General features: G+C 50.8%; 5 protein-coding genes across 5 annotated transcripts; 4 read left to right on the plus strand and 1 right to left on the minus strand.

The window, feature by feature from the left end:
* Positions 1-767: 767 nt before the first annotated feature.
* Positions 768-1,597, minus strand: BJX68DRAFT_243949 (uncharacterized protein). The gene is made up of 2 exons (XM_071041226.1): positions 1,513-1,597; positions 768-1,442 (listed from the first exon to the last, which is right to left on the minus strand). Exons 1-2 carry the CDS (start codon positions 1,513-1,515, stop codon positions 1,104-1,106), a joined length of 342 nt encoding a protein of 113 aa, XP_070895592.1. The 5' UTR covers positions 1,516-1,597; the 3' UTR covers positions 768-1,103.
* Positions 1,598-2,947: 1,350 nt separating this feature from the next.
* BJX68DRAFT_243951 (uncharacterized protein) lies at positions 2,948-3,485 on the plus strand. The gene is made up of 2 exons (XM_071041227.1): positions 2,948-3,298; positions 3,365-3,485. Exon 1 carries the CDS (start codon positions 3,082-3,084, stop codon positions 3,295-3,297), a length of 216 nt encoding a protein of 71 aa, XP_070895593.1. The 5' UTR covers positions 2,948-3,081; the 3' UTR covers position 3,298; positions 3,365-3,485.
* Positions 3,486-3,985: 500 nt separating this feature from the next.
* On the plus strand, positions 3,986-5,088 carry BJX68DRAFT_278034 (nucleoside phosphorylase domain-containing protein; the record flags this gene model as incomplete). The annotated part of the gene is made up of 2 exons (XM_071048450.1): positions 3,986-4,247; positions 4,292-5,088. The coding sequence occupies 2 exons, from the start codon at positions 3,986-3,988 to the stop codon at positions 4,966-4,968; spliced, it is 939 nt and encodes a 312-aa protein (XP_070895594.1). The 3' UTR covers positions 4,969-5,088.
* A 172-nt stretch (positions 5,089-5,260) lies between these two features.
* BJX68DRAFT_243959 (uncharacterized protein) lies at positions 5,261-7,261 on the plus strand. The gene is made up of 4 exons (XM_071041228.1): positions 5,261-6,023; positions 6,078-6,392; positions 6,489-6,955; positions 7,003-7,261. The coding sequence occupies exons 1-3, from the start codon at positions 5,273-5,275 to the stop codon at positions 6,944-6,946; spliced, it is 1,524 nt and encodes a 507-aa protein (XP_070895595.1). The 5' UTR covers positions 5,261-5,272; the 3' UTR covers positions 6,947-6,955; positions 7,003-7,261.
* Positions 7,262-14,592: 7,331 nt separating this feature from the next.
* BJX68DRAFT_270149 (putative phosphoglycerate mutase family protein) lies at positions 14,593-15,271 on the plus strand (the record flags this gene model as incomplete). The annotated part of the gene is made up of 3 exons (XM_071046546.1): positions 14,593-14,809; positions 14,901-15,123; positions 15,190-15,271. The coding sequence occupies 3 exons, from the start codon at positions 14,593-14,595 to the stop codon at positions 15,269-15,271; spliced, it is 522 nt and encodes a 173-aa protein (XP_070895596.1).
* Between the last annotated feature and the right edge of the window lie 673 nt (positions 15,272-15,944).

Consider the following 15,944-nt stretch of genomic DNA (forward strand, 5'->3'; position numbering starts at 1 on the left):
ATCCACGCAGAGAAGCATGGCACCAATAAAGAAACATAACGAAGCCTCCCCAATCCCATAAGAAAAGTTCGCTCGCTGCGACAGAGGCGGAAATGTCAAACAGGAAAAATCAGTGTGTGTCTATACTCTCCACGGCAGTCCTTTGCAAAGATGCGGAGTCGGTACGGTCTCACTCAAATCCAGACTTGCTCGAGCATTTAGAGCTCAGCGTCCAGTATTGCAGAGTCCAGAACCATGCGTGTTTATGGCTTTTTTGGGCGGATAAAAAATTCCCACTCGTGAATGCTGACACACGGTGCATGGTGGGCCGCGGGCGAGGCCAGCCGATATGCGGGAAGAGTTTGGCAGTCAAGTCAACGTAGTCGCTTATGTTTGCCGGGCTAGCGAACGATAGAAGTAACGAATCTCGATCGAAACCTGGAGCGCGCACTAAGGCAATAGAAGATGCGGTGACCAGGGCATGGACAAGCCCAGGTAATGCCTTTTTCTTGAAGAGCCGCCAAATCATGTCTCATTTCACGCCTTTCAAGGCATGGATCCTTGCGGTACCTGACGATGGCTGAGTTCCATCTACCCTAATCGGAGCCGCAACATGACCTTCTAACAGAATGGCTATGACACTGGAGACGATGCATTGGTCAGGTGGAGAGTCCAAAACCCGCCACCACCACGTAGCCCTAATTCACTCTCGCAAACGGTTCCGCTCTCCAAACACCCACTCCGTCTGCGCCCTATCTCTAGATCTAGACAACAGCATACATAGCAGCCCGCTTACCGTACGCCTTAGAAAACTTTAAACCGGACACATCACCCTCTTGGGGTCCACGTCTTCTTCACCTTCATCTACACCCTCTTCTGGGTTCCGCCCGCGGAGATTGGAATCTCCATCTCCTTCTTACAGAACCACTTGGCCTAGATTTTACCATACATTCACTGTGACGCCCATAATACTTGCAGGTTTATGGATTTTGCTGCTACCCAAAGACAAAGTATAGGGTACTCAATTCTCACTCATATATCTATCTTTTATCCAAGAGCTTTACCCCCTTCCCTTACGGTCACGTACAAACAGGGGTTAAAGAGAGAGGGAGAGAGAGAAGAGATCACCCCGCAGGCGTCGAACTCGGCGCCTCCACCCCGCTCCTCTCCTTCCTCCGGGGCACAAGCTCCTCCGACGGATTCCACAGCTGCTCCTCATTCGTGACATCCCGCCCATCAACACCCACAAATTTATCCTTGACCTGGTCACGATACTTCTGCGGAAACACCTGCATCACGGTCTGGATGTCCTCTGGACTGAGCCGCCGGTAGTCGACGACCTTGTTGTCTCCGCTAATAGCGCGCAGCACGCCGTCGCAGGCGAGGTGGGTGTAGCCGCGGCCAGAGGGGGAGCGGCGGAGCGAGGACATGATGGTTTGTGCGGGAGTGTCGATTGGGCAGGACTGTGAGTGGAATGTGTGATGAGTGGGGAGGTTTTTCGCAGTAGCTGGTAGGGGTGTTGCTTGTACGTACCATTTTGATAATCCGAGTTTTCGGGTTCTTCTTGTAGATAGATCTGGCTCGGTGTACGGTATTGTAGTCTCATCAAGTAGAGTGGGTACATAGGATGTCAGCTCTTTTATATATCTACCTAAGCTGGGTCTCTCAATCAGCATTGCATTAGACGGAAGTAGAGATTGGGGGCCATGCACCCTTATCCAATCATGTACCTAGATAGCCAGTCACAAGATATCCAACCTAGCCACTCAAATTCAATACAGTCAATCCATCTTGGCTGCACCGTTCCACGTGAGACTACGCGTCCAACTCCTCCGTTTAGAGCGTTGGAGCATTAGGAGACTGGGGGCCCTCTCTCTAACTCATGCGTGAAAGTAGAGACCCCTCTCTCACTAAATTAACCAATCAGCTTCCGTCTATAGTACTCACGAATTAAGCATCAAGAACAATATAAATCGCGTTTTTTTATTGGGTTGGTATTTTGGGTTGGTGTTCTTATGCACTAATACAAGTGACTCAGTCGCAACCACATTAGTAATTATGTAATAGGGATAGGTACAAGTCCAGAAAGAGAGCTGTATCTCTTATGGCGTCTGGCCTAATATAGTTCAGGTCTTTTCCTTCCAACAGTTATGCATATAGACGAGCTATCGCCATGAAGAGAACGATCGACTGCACCCACATGCTCAAGGTGGACAGGTCCGAGAGGTCAATTAAGAACGAATCTGGGCACAACAGAAATCTTGCTGCCTAACGTGGATCAGCGGCAGAGCCGCCCAGGTGACTGCCAAGGTGACAAGGATGATGACAAATCCGGACAAAGATCTTTCAAACTCCAAGTGATTTTCGAGCTGCCAGCAGGGATGTTACAGCTAGACTTTTCCGTACGGTCTTTTCCCAGATGTCTGGCATAAGCAGTCAATAGAAGAAATCGACGACGAGAAAGTTAAGACGCTTGCTAACCATTTTGTCGCCAAGGGCCCCTCGTAATTCTTCTCCAGTATTTTCGGCAGCTTATACTATATGTATTTTATTGAAAATATATGTGATGTAACTCAGAGAGAATGTATGATGTGATTAATATCTGTTATATCTACTTCTTCATCATCAAGCACTCGTTGAATGTGATTAGCCTCCCGCTCCTGAAACAATGTCTCATGCCGTACGGCCTGTATGATCCATCACAGATATATCAGCGCCGCCATCAAGCAGACTCTCGGTGACGCTCCTCGTTCCAAAAGAGGTAATACCATGGCCGGGAACCAGTTCACCGCACCTAAATGTAATGGGGGAGACCCCTTTTAGCTAATGTCCAACAGGTTAGCTCCATGGTTAAGTTCTTCTACAACTTTAACATGCCCTCTGTTAGCAGCCTAATAAAGAGCTGTTTAGTTAGCTTATATAATATTTACATATCAGCATACCCCTAGATTCTGCGAGTAAGGACGCACTTCTCTTGCACTTTTGTATACCCCAGTGTTCTCTTCCCAAACGCTAAGCCATCGCTTCCCCTGCACTAACCAACACGACGCATCTCACATCGATACTCTTCGCCCTTGGTCTGGCTACTACTGCCGCAGCACAATGTATGTACCGACCCGGCTGCCTGCCACTGACACTCTCAGTCAGTCTGTCTGTCGTTGTCTTGCTAACGCACTCTCTCCAGATGACAGCCGCTGCGGGAGCGCAAGGATCTGCATGGCAAAATGTCCCGCCGAGGATTTCCAGCCGATAATCGATTCGTGTGAGATTGGTGATGATGGACAGCCCGATTGCTATGTGAATTTCTATTGTGCTTGATCTGTTTATCCAGTAGTGCGTGTTGAGAAAGTGGTGTCTAGTGCCCGGGACAGATGGAACTACTTGCCTGTAGATAACTTGTGACAACTAACGCTCATGCTGGCCTCTGCCATCCTGTGGTAACCGTGGAGTCTGATGCCTTGGCAATACTTGGAATTGTAGGTCTAGAGGCGGTATCTTTTCGGTGGTACCAATATCCACATTTCTGCTTGAGCGGCCATAAGGATCGCATCATGCACCCGGGGCAGGGGACTCGACCTGTTTCAATCAGAGAGGTCGAAGTGTCATGATAATCCTATGCTCGGCAAGACTATACGCGAGTAGCGAGAATTAGCGTGTAATTAGCGAGGCAACTGCACATATATTCCATCTCGATTGTTTCCACCTCGAAAAATGCCCTGTCCCTGACTCCCTGGGTACAGGTACCAGGTCATGTGTGTGACCAGTAATGAACGCCCGGCGGCTATGCGCAAGCAGCAATTGGTTCCTCTTTTTGAGAGTGAGGGGGTGTATGCAGTGCCATGCATTGAGGCGGAGTGGGGCTGAAACTCGAGGTCGCCTGCTCCAAGGCAGACTCGTGCTCCAAGATCTAGCTGAGTCGCAAGCTCAATCACTTCTCCTCAACGAGGCCGTAGGCGGAGGCATAAAGGGAGCAGGACCTCATACTACAAGCAAAATTTCGCGCGAAATGGCTCGCCTCTACAGCCGATCCTTGCTCCGTGCATCTATACCGCTGCTATTGAACCCTGGAAAACAAAGCGACCCGGACGTGGTAGAGGTCCCACCTCCACCGAAGAACAAGAATGATTTCTACATCGCCATAATCTGCACGCTGCCTTTCGAAGCAGATGTCATCGAGGTCCTCTTCGACCACCACTACACCACCGACGGACACACTCCCCACGAATGGACACGAAAGGCCCCAGGAGATCCAAACGCGTATTCGTTTGGTACAATGGGCGCACACAACATCGTCCACACAACATTGTCCTAGCATACATTCCAGGAATGGGCAAGGGCCACGGTACGGCGATAGCGGCTTTCTGCAAGTCCAGCTTCCCCAACATCAAGCTGGCCCTTGTTGTTGGCATATATGGAGGCGCGCCGAATACGCCCGAAGGGCGTGAGATTCGACTGGGCGACGTTATCATCAGCAGGGGAGTCGTGCAGCATGATTTTGTGCGAAGACACGGAAAGGGTGTCCTTGTGCCAAAGGACACGCATTTGGATAATCTCGGGCGACCAAGTATGGAGATCCGGGCGCTGTTGGCGCAGCTCGTTGGGCGGTGGGGGAGGAAGCGGATTAGCGATAGGCTGCGTGAGCATCTTGAGGTTGTGGTGGGCAAGTTGGGGACCGAGTCTGGGTATCCCATGGAGCGCGGGGCTGGCTGGCTGACAGAGGAAGCTCATGAGCCGGCTATTCATATTGGACTGGTAGCCTCTGGAGACCAGGTGATGCGATCTGCGGACGTCCGGGACAGGATGTTTAGAGAGAAAGGGGTGATTGCATTTGAAATGGAGAGTTGTGGTGTATGGGATACGTTTTCTAGTTGTCTTGTTGTCAAGGGAGTTGCTGATTATGCCGACTCCTACAAGAACAAGAGGTGGCAAACTTATGCGGCGGCTACTGCTGCCTCGTGTGCGAAAGCTCTTTTGGAGCTTTGGACTTAGTCAATAATAATATACTCACGGGAGTAGGGCGTGTAGATCACTGTATAATAGCATTGGTACCTTGCACAGAGGCCAAGGGCGATGCACTTCCGACACGGGCGCTCGTGCCGGAACGCGAGTTCATCCGCAGATTTTGTAAATAAGACTTGGAAAGACAGAGGCAAGATATGAATGGGGCTACTCTGTAGCGATATAGATGCTTCTGAAGACGGTACGAAAGTGGGTCGCTGCATTACTCATCGTCGCGTCCGTGTCTAGTTCCCGCGGATTCCAGAGCCTCACCAACTTTCAACTACACTGCACCATGGCGCACAAGCTCCCCTTCGAGCTATGGACGCATGTCGCTCTTTATCTCGAGGACGACGCCTCATCGTTTCCTAAATACGCGAGAGTCTGCCGCCAGTGGCAGCCAGTGTTTGAGCGATTGATCTACCGCAGCCTCAAAGTTTCAACCGCCGGAGCCGAGCTCGGAAAAGGGGCTGTATCCTTGTCGCAGTTCCAGTCCCTCATGTCTGATCCAACACAGTACCGGCGGTCTTTTCTTCGTCGGTTGGATTATACGATTGTCACGCCACATGACATTGAGGATTATAGCGCCATGAAGCTTGAGAGCAAGCTGTACACCGAGCGGAATCCCGTCCGACAAGCCAATAACGAGGCATTTAGTCAGGGGATACGCTCGTTGTTTGAAATCCTAGAGTCCTGGGATGCGCATCTTAAGATTACCTTGGCTATGGCTGTTCATGGCCGGGAGAAGACGCTCGAACCAGAAACTGAAGCAATACAATATGCCTGCCAATGGCAGACCATCCTTGATGGTAAACAGTGGCTGCCCGTTCCATATCACGCACGCTTACCAGATGACTGCCCGGACATGCCAAGGGTTGCCTGCGTCGACGAGCTGTTGTTTGAGAGCAACTATTCGTACCAGGACGTATGGAGTGGTGCTGCGATGCAAATCGCACAACACTGCGTTGCGTTGCGAAGGATCTACCTGCATCTGGAGGAGTTGGTCCGCCCAGACCACCTTGATTACATTCGAGAACGACGACAAGGTGCGCTGTCTCTTCTGTAAACACACAATGGCTACAAGCTAATAGTAATATCAGCTGTGGCACTCGCCCTTCCAAAGCTTCCATCCACGCTCAGATCATTCGAGCTGGATGGTAACGCGGAAGGACCCTGGTTGAATATCCTCCCGGCGTTGGATCTCCGGGCAAGGAATGATTTTGACGACTTTTCGTGCAACATAGGCAGCCTGTCCCTGACACTTAAAGACCTAAAATTGACACTCACCGGCGTGGAGATGGACTTTCTTTTCCCCCTGGATGAAAGTGGTGCGCCTACACTAGGAGCATTATTACTTCACTGGCCGTATATGGAGTCGCTTGCCTTGGAGGCACTCCCGATGTGCCTACCTTCCGGTAGGACTGCCCCCCTCCTCCTATCCTTCCTTCCAGCTCACGCCATCAGATGCCTTTGCGACTGCCACTTCTAACTAACGATTGACCTTTTCACAGGTGAATGGCTCTACGACTACGATCTCGACCCCGAAACCAAGGAAAGGCTCCCCGACCCAACAACCGGTTTCGCCATCTTCGATACAGACCTGGTGATGGAAGAAACAGAGTTTTGCCGGAACATAATGCGAATGGAGCACTTCCATCGTCTCTTTATTTCGCTGGGATATGCTGCACAGCGCATGCCGCGCTTGAGGATTGTGAAGACAACGATGGTCGAGCCACCCTACACCGAATTTAAATTCAACAGTGGAAGGGGGACTGCAGGGAGCTTCTTAGCAAATAGGCCGACTTTGTCATTCGAGTCTCAGTCAGGGTACAAGCCTGACGAGCGCGTTGCGGGTGCTTGGGGGTTTAGGCTGGAGGATATGGAGGTTGAGGATTTGGGTCCTGATGATGAAAGATTCTTCCATCAGGTCGATGCGAAAGTCACACTGGATCGGTTCCCGTCAATCTAATGGCCAAAGGTGGGGTTTGTATCCATGTACGTAGCTCTTAGGCTAACAGGGCTTAGGGTAGGGTGCCTGACAATCGGTGGTTGTCCAGAAATATGCTCTTCAGTCTCTGTAGAAACTATATATCTTACGGTGAGCCCAGTTGATTATTATATAACAACCCAATTTGTGTATACCTCCATGGCGGACGCCGAAGTCAACATATACACTAGTTTTCCGAGAGACCCCATTATGCTAGGCTCCGTGTGCATAGCTACCAGAAAGAAGCGAGCTGCTGCTTGATTAATGGCAGGACGATTGCTCCGACCACTGGTTGGGTGATATCACGTGATCACCAAGGCCTCTAAGGAATGGACTCCTTAAGTTTGCGCAAGGAAAACCAAGGAAGAAACTAAATGGAAGAGAAATAAGGACGTCCGCTTGTTAGCAGCTGATATGCATACAGCTCATATTGCTTACTTCTAGGCCTCCCCTTCTTGTCATGACGGCACGTAAATGAGGAGGGAACTGGCTACTCACAATCGTTCGTTGCCGGGTTCATTCAAGAGATGGGATCGCTGCGACAATCCTGCATTCTTACTCTTGGCAACTAGGCAACGGTGCTTTTTCCGTCCTCCATTGTGTGAGTGCTGGGAGTTTTACCCGACCAAGAAGCCCAATCACGGGGCTGTCACAGCGCCACTGCTAGGTTACTGGGTAGACTTGCATTGGGAGTGTAGGAGGTTGTGGCTAATGGAGTGAGCAAAACCACTGCATCGATGCTGCGATAAGACATTGGGTTGGGGGTGGGGGGTGGTTTGGGATTCTTTGAGATGGTGTGCGATAGGTCGACTTTTGCAGGGGGCAGGTTCCTCGTATATGTATACCAACCTGCCCAGACCCTAAGCTGGGTTGCACAATTACGTAGCTCAGTGCGGCTGTGCAAGGAAAGCCTCTTCCTGGTCCATTACTTAGCCGCAGGGAGTGGGAGCCCATCGATCGCTGTACGCAACACTGTTTGTTTCTCTCATTCCATAATCTTTGCACATTGTCTTCTTTGTTCTTCTGCGCTTGATTTTCCAAAGACTCTGTCCTGCTTTGGGAACACTTTCAGCTCTTCGGAATAAGACGCCTCTCTGTGCCCACAGCGAAGCGCATTTCAGATGGTTCGCTCTGTTGTAATCTATCCGTTCGACTATTTATGCTTATGAACTACAGTCCTTCATCCAGTTACATCCGGACTTGAGCGTGCATCCGAACGAACGAGGGGCCTTGGTGGAGTCCGTCGAGTTAGCATCCATCCTTGAGCACGACGACACCATTGTTCATGTACTGACATTGTGAAGCTTGATTGCTATTCCTGGCCCCGGTCCGAACTCCTTCTCCCCTCTCGCCCGCGCTACCGATCCTTTCACAGCACATCACGATGATGGCGATCAAAACTGGCTGCGAGACTATATCCCAAAAGTCTTTCCCCATTGCCGCATTCTCATCTACGATTACGATATCCTCCATACCTTTGCCCCTCGGGCCCCTACATCGAGATTACATGAAGCCGCGCGGGAGTTTTTGGTCGCCCTACGCGCGTCTCGACGAGCTGACCCGCACCGTCCCATTATATTCATTGCTCATGGACTTGGGGGTTTGATAGTCAAAACAGCGATTGTTATAGCCTCCATCGCTCGCCTATATCGACTGGTTCAAAAGGCAACTCGGGGTGTCCTGTTTTTCGGGACTCCGCATCTGGAGCGTGAGCGGTCTTCCTCCCTGGAATCCTTGATTTCCCGTGTGACCAAGGAGTTGTACTTTCAATGGCCGGCGGAGAATACATATCCGGACAGGCCTTCTCGGAAGCACATTTCGAGCAGTATTTACGAACCATGGCAATGGAATGAAACATTATCTGTCCCGATTTTGCACTGGAAAAGGTCAAAGTCGATCAAAATCATGGATTTCGTCGAAGGTGTCAATCCGGTATGTTGGCCCCTTTCGCACTGAAGACCACATGGGTAACATACTCCACAGGTGTCATATAGGCTAGCTTCTGATACGAAACTACCACCCCTCTGTGATAGTACTACTGTGCTAAACGCACCACATCACGACCTATGCCGCTTCAGTGCTCCAGACAACCCCAACTATTTGATAGTACAGGATGCGCTTCTGTACATGCTGGATGGAATACTCACGTCTGGTAAGCCTGTTACCAACAACCCCTATTGCTGCTTTTCTAACCAAGACTTCAAAGATTGTGAGCACAGAACTCTGGACTACTGCGAGTTTCGGTTAGTTCATAAACTGTTCAGCCATAGCAACTACCTGGAGCGAGAAGCTTGGTCCTCACAGGATGCCCCGAGCACATGCCGCTGGATTTTAGCCCATTCATCCTTTCGTGAATGGCATCTAGCAACCCCGAGCGGCATTTTATGGCTTACCGGGGAGGCAGGTACTGGAAAATCTACACTAGCTCGATATGTTTCCGGTTCGCTCGAGGGCTTTGAGGGGGACATGTTTGTCTCCGTTGAACAAAGCCCGCCGGTTTCATCAGTCGCCCCCAGGAACCCAGTTACTAGGGTTCTTACATATCTTTGCGAATATACCTCTCGATCGACTTCCGCTGAAAGCATTCTTCGTGGGCTGCTCCATCAGCTTCTTACCGAGCAGCCAACCCTCATAAGTCATATTCCACGTGACTTTCAAGCGGAATGTAGCCGAGATTCAGCGGAGGCATCGGTCCTTGGAAATACACTCTGGCATATCGCCGAGAATGTCAATGTGTATGTGGTTATTGATGCCCTGGATGAGCTTGATGCAGCCACACAAAAGACGCTTATCGCGACCTTGGGAGGAAAACCCAACCGTCCCCGCTCCTGGGAAGCTTGCTCCTTCTGCCGACACTCCACTATACCGAGCAGCATTAACTGCGCCCCGAGGCTGAGGCTATTCATAACCTCGCGAGACTCTTCCCTGGCGGATCCACTTGACCCGAGGATAGATCTTTCCGCGGGTGACGCAAGAGTGGGAATATCGGAGGGGGTAAAGCTTTTCCTTGCTTCAGGCATTGACAGCCTTGCACAACAGGGAAATGACTTTTCGAGTCAGGCGCTTCAAAATGTCAAGCCTTGGTTTCTTGCCCGAGCGCACAGAGGCTTTCTGTGGGCCACACTCGGACTTGTTGTTCTGAAGTATGGTGTGCGCGATCCCCAACACACGAAACTCCACGTCCCGGAGTCTTTGAATGCGCTCTACAGCCTTCTTCTGGAAGCCACGCTCAGCAAATTTCCTGCGTTCGCCCACAACATCCTCAAGACTCTGAAATGGATTCTTCGGGCTCAACGTCCGCTAACAGTGGACGAGCTGGCTGGTATCTTTTCTTTGGAATACAGCGTTCGAGAAGAAATTGGATCTGTACCCTCATTTGTTATCGATCACGATCATGGCCTCCCTGTGTGGGAGCCCTTGGGCGAGCTTTGTGGCACGTTCATCCAAATTGTGGACTCCAAGGTCTTCTTCGCTCACCGCTCCGTCAGAGACTTTTTACTTTCATCTCCTGCCTATCCCAAAAACCTTCAGCGGTCAGTCACGAATTTTCGCCCGGCGTTGAATTATTCTGAGTATGGCCTCGCTCACGATTGTATGGCATGCATAGTCTCGGCCAGCTCGGACAGTGTACTGCTTGATCGCTATGGAGATCCATCGGCTGCCACTAGCCTTACACGCCGATTCCCATTCTTATCATATGCTGCCCTGCATTGGTTTGACCATGCCAGCACTGCCAGGTATTCGGATCCACATCTCGCAATGCTAACTGAGGCGCTCAGTGACCCAAAGTCTGCCTGGTTTAGCGCCTGGTTCCCTGTTTACTGGTTCAGTCAGTGTACAGAAGAGTGGCAACGCCAGAGATTTCCCACATATCCCACGCGTTTGATTGTCCTTGCTCTCCTGGGAAGTGAAGACGGCATTCTTCAGGTCTTGAACGAAAACCATGCCCTGGTCCATGAATCCACACCAGCTGGCGAGGAGTGGACACCGCTACTGGCTGCCGCATGGAATGGCCATGAAAGGGTAATGGACCTGCTTCTGAAGTTTTCGGATGCACAGCTGGAGACTTCTAGGACCATCAAGGCAGTGACCTACGCCTTGGAGCGCGGGCATCCCTCGTTAGCCAAGAGGCTGTTGCTACACTATTGGAGAAATACGCCAACGCGTCCAAATCGCCTCCTCAATACCGGCGTCGAGGATGATGAGCGGGACCTCTTGATATTAGCAATCATCAATGGGTATGCTCATATCGTTGGTCTTCTGCTGAACAATGGCTGCAATCCCAATCTGCATCGTTCCTCCGCCTCTCAATCCGACTCCCCGTACGTCGACTTGCAATTTCCAACATCACCACTAGGGCTCGCTGCCTTCCTGGGCGATGTCAACCTCACCATGATATTGCTAGAAAATGGAGCCAGTGTCTCGGCTTCGCACGCGTTGCATGCGGCCGCAAAATCTGGGCATGAGGACATGATGGAGCTTCTCTTGGTTCATGATCGGTACAGTGCGACCGTCAACGGTGAGGATCAGGAAGGATTTGGCAGAACTCCGCTGTCATATGCTGCCGGATCAGGACATGCTGCCGTAGTCAGGCTGCTTCTCGCAAAAGGAGCAAACCCCGAAATGCAGGACAGCTTCGGTAAACAACCTTTACACTGGGCGGCGATATCTGGGAGCATTGAAGTCTTTCGCCTTCTCTTGGACCAGCCGAACCTGACCCGAAGGCAGCTCACCACGGCGTTCTATGCGGTGTGTACTTCAGCAAACGCTAGCGGTCTTCGGCTCATCCTTGACAATGGAAAGTACAAGGATGGCTTGGTCATGGGGGATATCTTGCGAACTGCAGCAAAGCATATCTTCGCTGGCCAGAGGTCTCTTCCGTTGTCGGCTGAAGGACATGGCAGAGCCCCTGTTATAGTCACACATGAGCATCAAAGATTGAATACCCTTCGAGTCATCCTTCAGACGACAAGGCTTGATTATGACGCCGCTGAGATCTGTCTCGACCTTCTTCCACGTCTGTCTCGCAGGCAGGAGACAGATACCGTGCGATATCTTCTGAAATCTCTTGACAAGGTCGGCCCGGACAATCCTGTTCTCGGTAGCTCATTCGATGCCGCCGCCCGGAGTGGCAACGATGGCTTGATAAGAGCGTATATCGAAAAGGGAGTACCGATTCGATCATCGACCTGTCGGAGTGCAGCGGAGAGTTGGTGCCATCGAGCCGTTGAAACCATCTGCATGGCAGCAACCACTGGACGAAGGCACATTGACCCGCCGCCGTGTCTAAGATTCATTTCTCAGCCTGTGCTATTCCAACCTCAAATTGAACAGTCGGCCCCTGATTCTGACAGCTCAAGTTGCTTTCCTGCCATACCCCCTCAATACCGAGGGGCTGCGGAGTATCTGGATGAACTGAATATCCGTCCCAACCAAAGGATTGATTTCTCGCAAGAAAATAATTTCTCTTGGACTAACAGGTTCAAGAGCTTTGTGGAAGATCACACCGGAAGTTCGTGGATTTGGTATCCGCTGGACCCTCGTTTGCATCCGTTACGAAATGGGGAAGTCTGGCTCAAGTGGAGATGTGTAAGTATTGCTTTATATTCATCCCTTGAGAACTTTGGCTTGAAGTTTCCTCACTGCTCTAAACGACATATGACTTGGGCATGGCCTTTACTAACGGTTACACAGGATGCGGGGACCCAGCATCGCAAAAAGATTCCAAGCTCTCTCGCGCAACAGATCACGGCGCTGTGTTCATTCCACTCGGAACTGCTGAAAGCCTCTGATCGCCAAAACGATGGGACCCCTGGTAATCCAAATGGTGTCCGAACCCCGTGTGAATCGACCCCCGTATCGCGGTCCTGCTTGATATTCCGAGCATTGTGGCAGTATATCGTCTGTACAAGAGGCCAGTCGCATAATTCGCGCGGTCCTCCAACCCAGCAGGGATGGCTGAACCCAACATACTCCCAAACTCCTAACCTTGCTGGGCACACTTCGAGTACTAGGCCGCGAAACTTGCTGCATCGCCGCCAATATCCATCTCCGCAGCCGATCGGTCTCAAACAACGTCCTTCGCCGCCAAACGGACAATTTGTTTTATTAAAGCCTCTAAACTGTCGGATTGTTCATATTGACGTCTCCAAATGCCCCACTGATGACATGTTCTTTGAGGAGCTGAAGAAGCAGTACAGACGAGCCAAGGGTTGGGTCCGATATACATTCTCTATTTGGAGGTATGATCATTGCAACTTTGATAAGGTACGTCCTGCGGTTTCGCCCTCTGTACAATTTCCTTAACTCTTATGGAGGTTCACTATACTAACCACCTTCAGTTCACGAGGATAAGAGACAGCCTAATCGCCTCACGCTCAAAGGGCAATGAAAACTCGGCAGACAACTACCTTCCACCCCCACCACACGATCAGGATTACGTCTTTTCTCCTACCCAGGAGATGCCCCCGATCGGGGTAAACGAGTTTCGCAGAGTATATTACGCCTGCAAAACTAAGTGCTGTTTGTTCGCTGGACTGCTCCACACCTGCGATGCACCATCGGGGCTGTACAGCAATGGATCACCGAAAAGCCAACGTACCGACCAATCGCTGCAGCTCATCCCGAAAAGATTGGGCATTTGGGACCTGTTCCACAACCGCCGCGGCGACGCTTGGGCGTTAAGTATGTTCGAATCCCCAAGCTTCCTCGGGGTGGTTGCGTACCTGATTGTTTCGCTCTTGGCACCGATAATCTTCTTCAGTCTCTGGCTTACTTACTGGGACCAGAGGCTTGATCTCCAGAATGCCTCGGTTCCAGTCCTTATTGTGCTCGCCCTTTGGGCTATTATATTCCAGTGGTTTTGCCATTGGCCCTCCACTGTTGCTTCTTAGACTACGCGGTTGTATATCATGAGGTTATTGATTTCATGTTCGGCGTTTGTTGGTTTGATACTGCTTATGGGCGCGCGTACTATATACCCTATGGCTTTGTCTAGGCAATGGGCCTTGACGTATTGGGAGATCTTTGTATAGCGACGGTGCAGCAGGCGTTGGACTTTTGTTTACGACAATACCGTTCCTCGTGTGTTGGTAGTTTGTTTACAACGATTACCTTCACATGTCACCGTGCAGACAGTTGAAAGTGGTTCCGGAACAGATTCCTCCAGATTAATAGACATAGTGGGTTCAAGCTGTAGCTCTTCAGGCCACTCCATTCCATCCTCCCAACCAGTTTCAATCCAATCTAACTGATATCCCACAAGGTCCCCAACACTTGACGCCCGACTGCACAGATTTAACAGCTCCCATCCAAACAAGCACCCACGGTTCCCTCGCCGAAACCGATCGTCCCGAGATCATGCAGCCCAGTGGAGAAACGTTGCAATCATCCGAGGGATCCTGGAGTAACTCGACGATTCATTCCACCACGTGCCCCAATTGACCAATCACGCTCTAGTACATTGACAGCGCTATACAAGCAGGATCACAGCGCATCAATTCTCACGACGCGCCCAGTGGGGGTTCCGAGTATCTCCAAAAACGCATATAAGTGCTTGGATGAGCTTGATGCGTACAAGCAATAGAAGCCACCCAACCACTCCATCAGACATTTTCCCATCAAACGAGATGTACTCAACCCTCCTCCGCATCGGGCTCCTAGCGCTCAGCACACTCGCCTGCGCTAAACCAACGGTATATCTAATCCGCCACGGCGAGAAGCCCGACAATGACGGGACGGGACTCAGCGCACAGGGCGAGCAGCGCGCGCAGTGTCTCCGCCAGGTCTTTGGTGCGAATTCAGGGTATAATATTGGGTATATCATGGCGATGACACCGAAGGATAGTGCGTCGCCTCTTCGCATCTTACGACCCTTTTCTACGACGACACGTCTTTTTCTTTCTTCGAATATTACTGACTGTCTGATGCTGTGTAGACGGCAAGCGCATCCGCCCCTACCAGACTGTCCTCCCCCTCGCAAACGACCTTGGCCTCGAAGTCGATATCTCGTGTGACCGCGACGACCCCGAGTGCGTGAAAGATGCAATTGAAGATTACGATGGTGATGGGAATATCCTCATTTGCTGGGAGCATGATGCGTTGACGGATATCATTGAGGAACTTGGGGCGGACGATGCGCCGGAGTATCCGGGGGATAGGTGAGCCTGCACTATTAGGTTTATGAGGATAATATGCAGAAGGCCGGAAGCTAATGTGTTGGCCAGGTTCGATCTGATCTGGACGGATCCGGCGCCGTATGATGAGATTGTCTCCGAGACGAGTGAGCAGTGTCCGGGACTGGATTGATTGCGAGGAAGAGTTGGGACAAGATCTCGGATCGGTTTATAGAGGTATCAAGGGCGGTCATAGCTGACGCAGTCACTATTCCTGAGGGATTTTCAGGAGACAATCAATCAAAGACTCCCAACCGGTTGGGGGTGTCGACGCTTCACGTCAATTGTGTTGAATGAATCATTTGTCTGTAATGGACTAGACGAGATATGATAGCGGAGGCTATCAAGGTGCCTTCGAAGTCTGGGCTCGGTCATTTGGCGGTAATCCGGTGCATGTCTGCGAGGGAGGCGATGATGCACCAAGTTATGATATGACACGTGCAAACGTAGATGGGGTTTTTATCAACAGTAAATGCTATCGTTTGGTCAACAAGGCTACCCATCCATGACTGGATTAAAGTTCGCTAGTTGATGTACATAGTCGCTTCTCGTTTCCCTCCAGACAACCACTAAAGCGCACTCTGGCGTCTGCAAAGGCAACGAACTACTATCACTCACAAGAACTGTCACTTTCAGTTCCCCGTCGAGTTGTATAGGGTGTCTCGCAGTCTCGAATAGATCATGAGTCACTTGTCCTTGTTGAAGGTCATCGTATCCAATAGGTACATAATATTTATGCCCATTGGTTCACCATCCTTAGTATAATAAAGCTTTTGTAAAAGCGGCAGTTCCAGGACCTTACCGTG

Source organism: Aspergillus pseudodeflectus (genome assembly GCF_044049435.1).
Source record: "Aspergillus pseudodeflectus strain CBS 756.74 chromosome Unknown BJX68scaffold_46, whole genome shotgun sequence".
NCBI classification, from domain to species: Eukaryota; Fungi; Ascomycota; class Eurotiomycetes; order Eurotiales; family Aspergillaceae; genus Aspergillus; species Aspergillus pseudodeflectus.

Coding starts and splice junctions, on each gene's coding strand:
- BJX68DRAFT_243951 (XM_071041227.1), top strand. CDS start 3,082: ATGTATGTACCGACCCGGCTGCCTGCCACTGACACTCTCAGTCAGTCT.
- BJX68DRAFT_243959 (XM_071041228.1), top strand. CDS start 5,273: ATGGCGCACAAGCTCCCCTTCGAGCTATGGACGCATGTCGCTCTTTAT. Junction 6,024..6,077: donor CATTCGAGAACGACGACAAG/GTGCGCTGTCTC, acceptor TAGTAATATCAG/CTGTGGCACTCGCCCTTCCA. Junction 6,393..6,488: donor CCCGATGTGCCTACCTTCCG/GTAGGACTGCCC, acceptor ACCTTTTCACAG/GTGAATGGCTCTACGACTAC.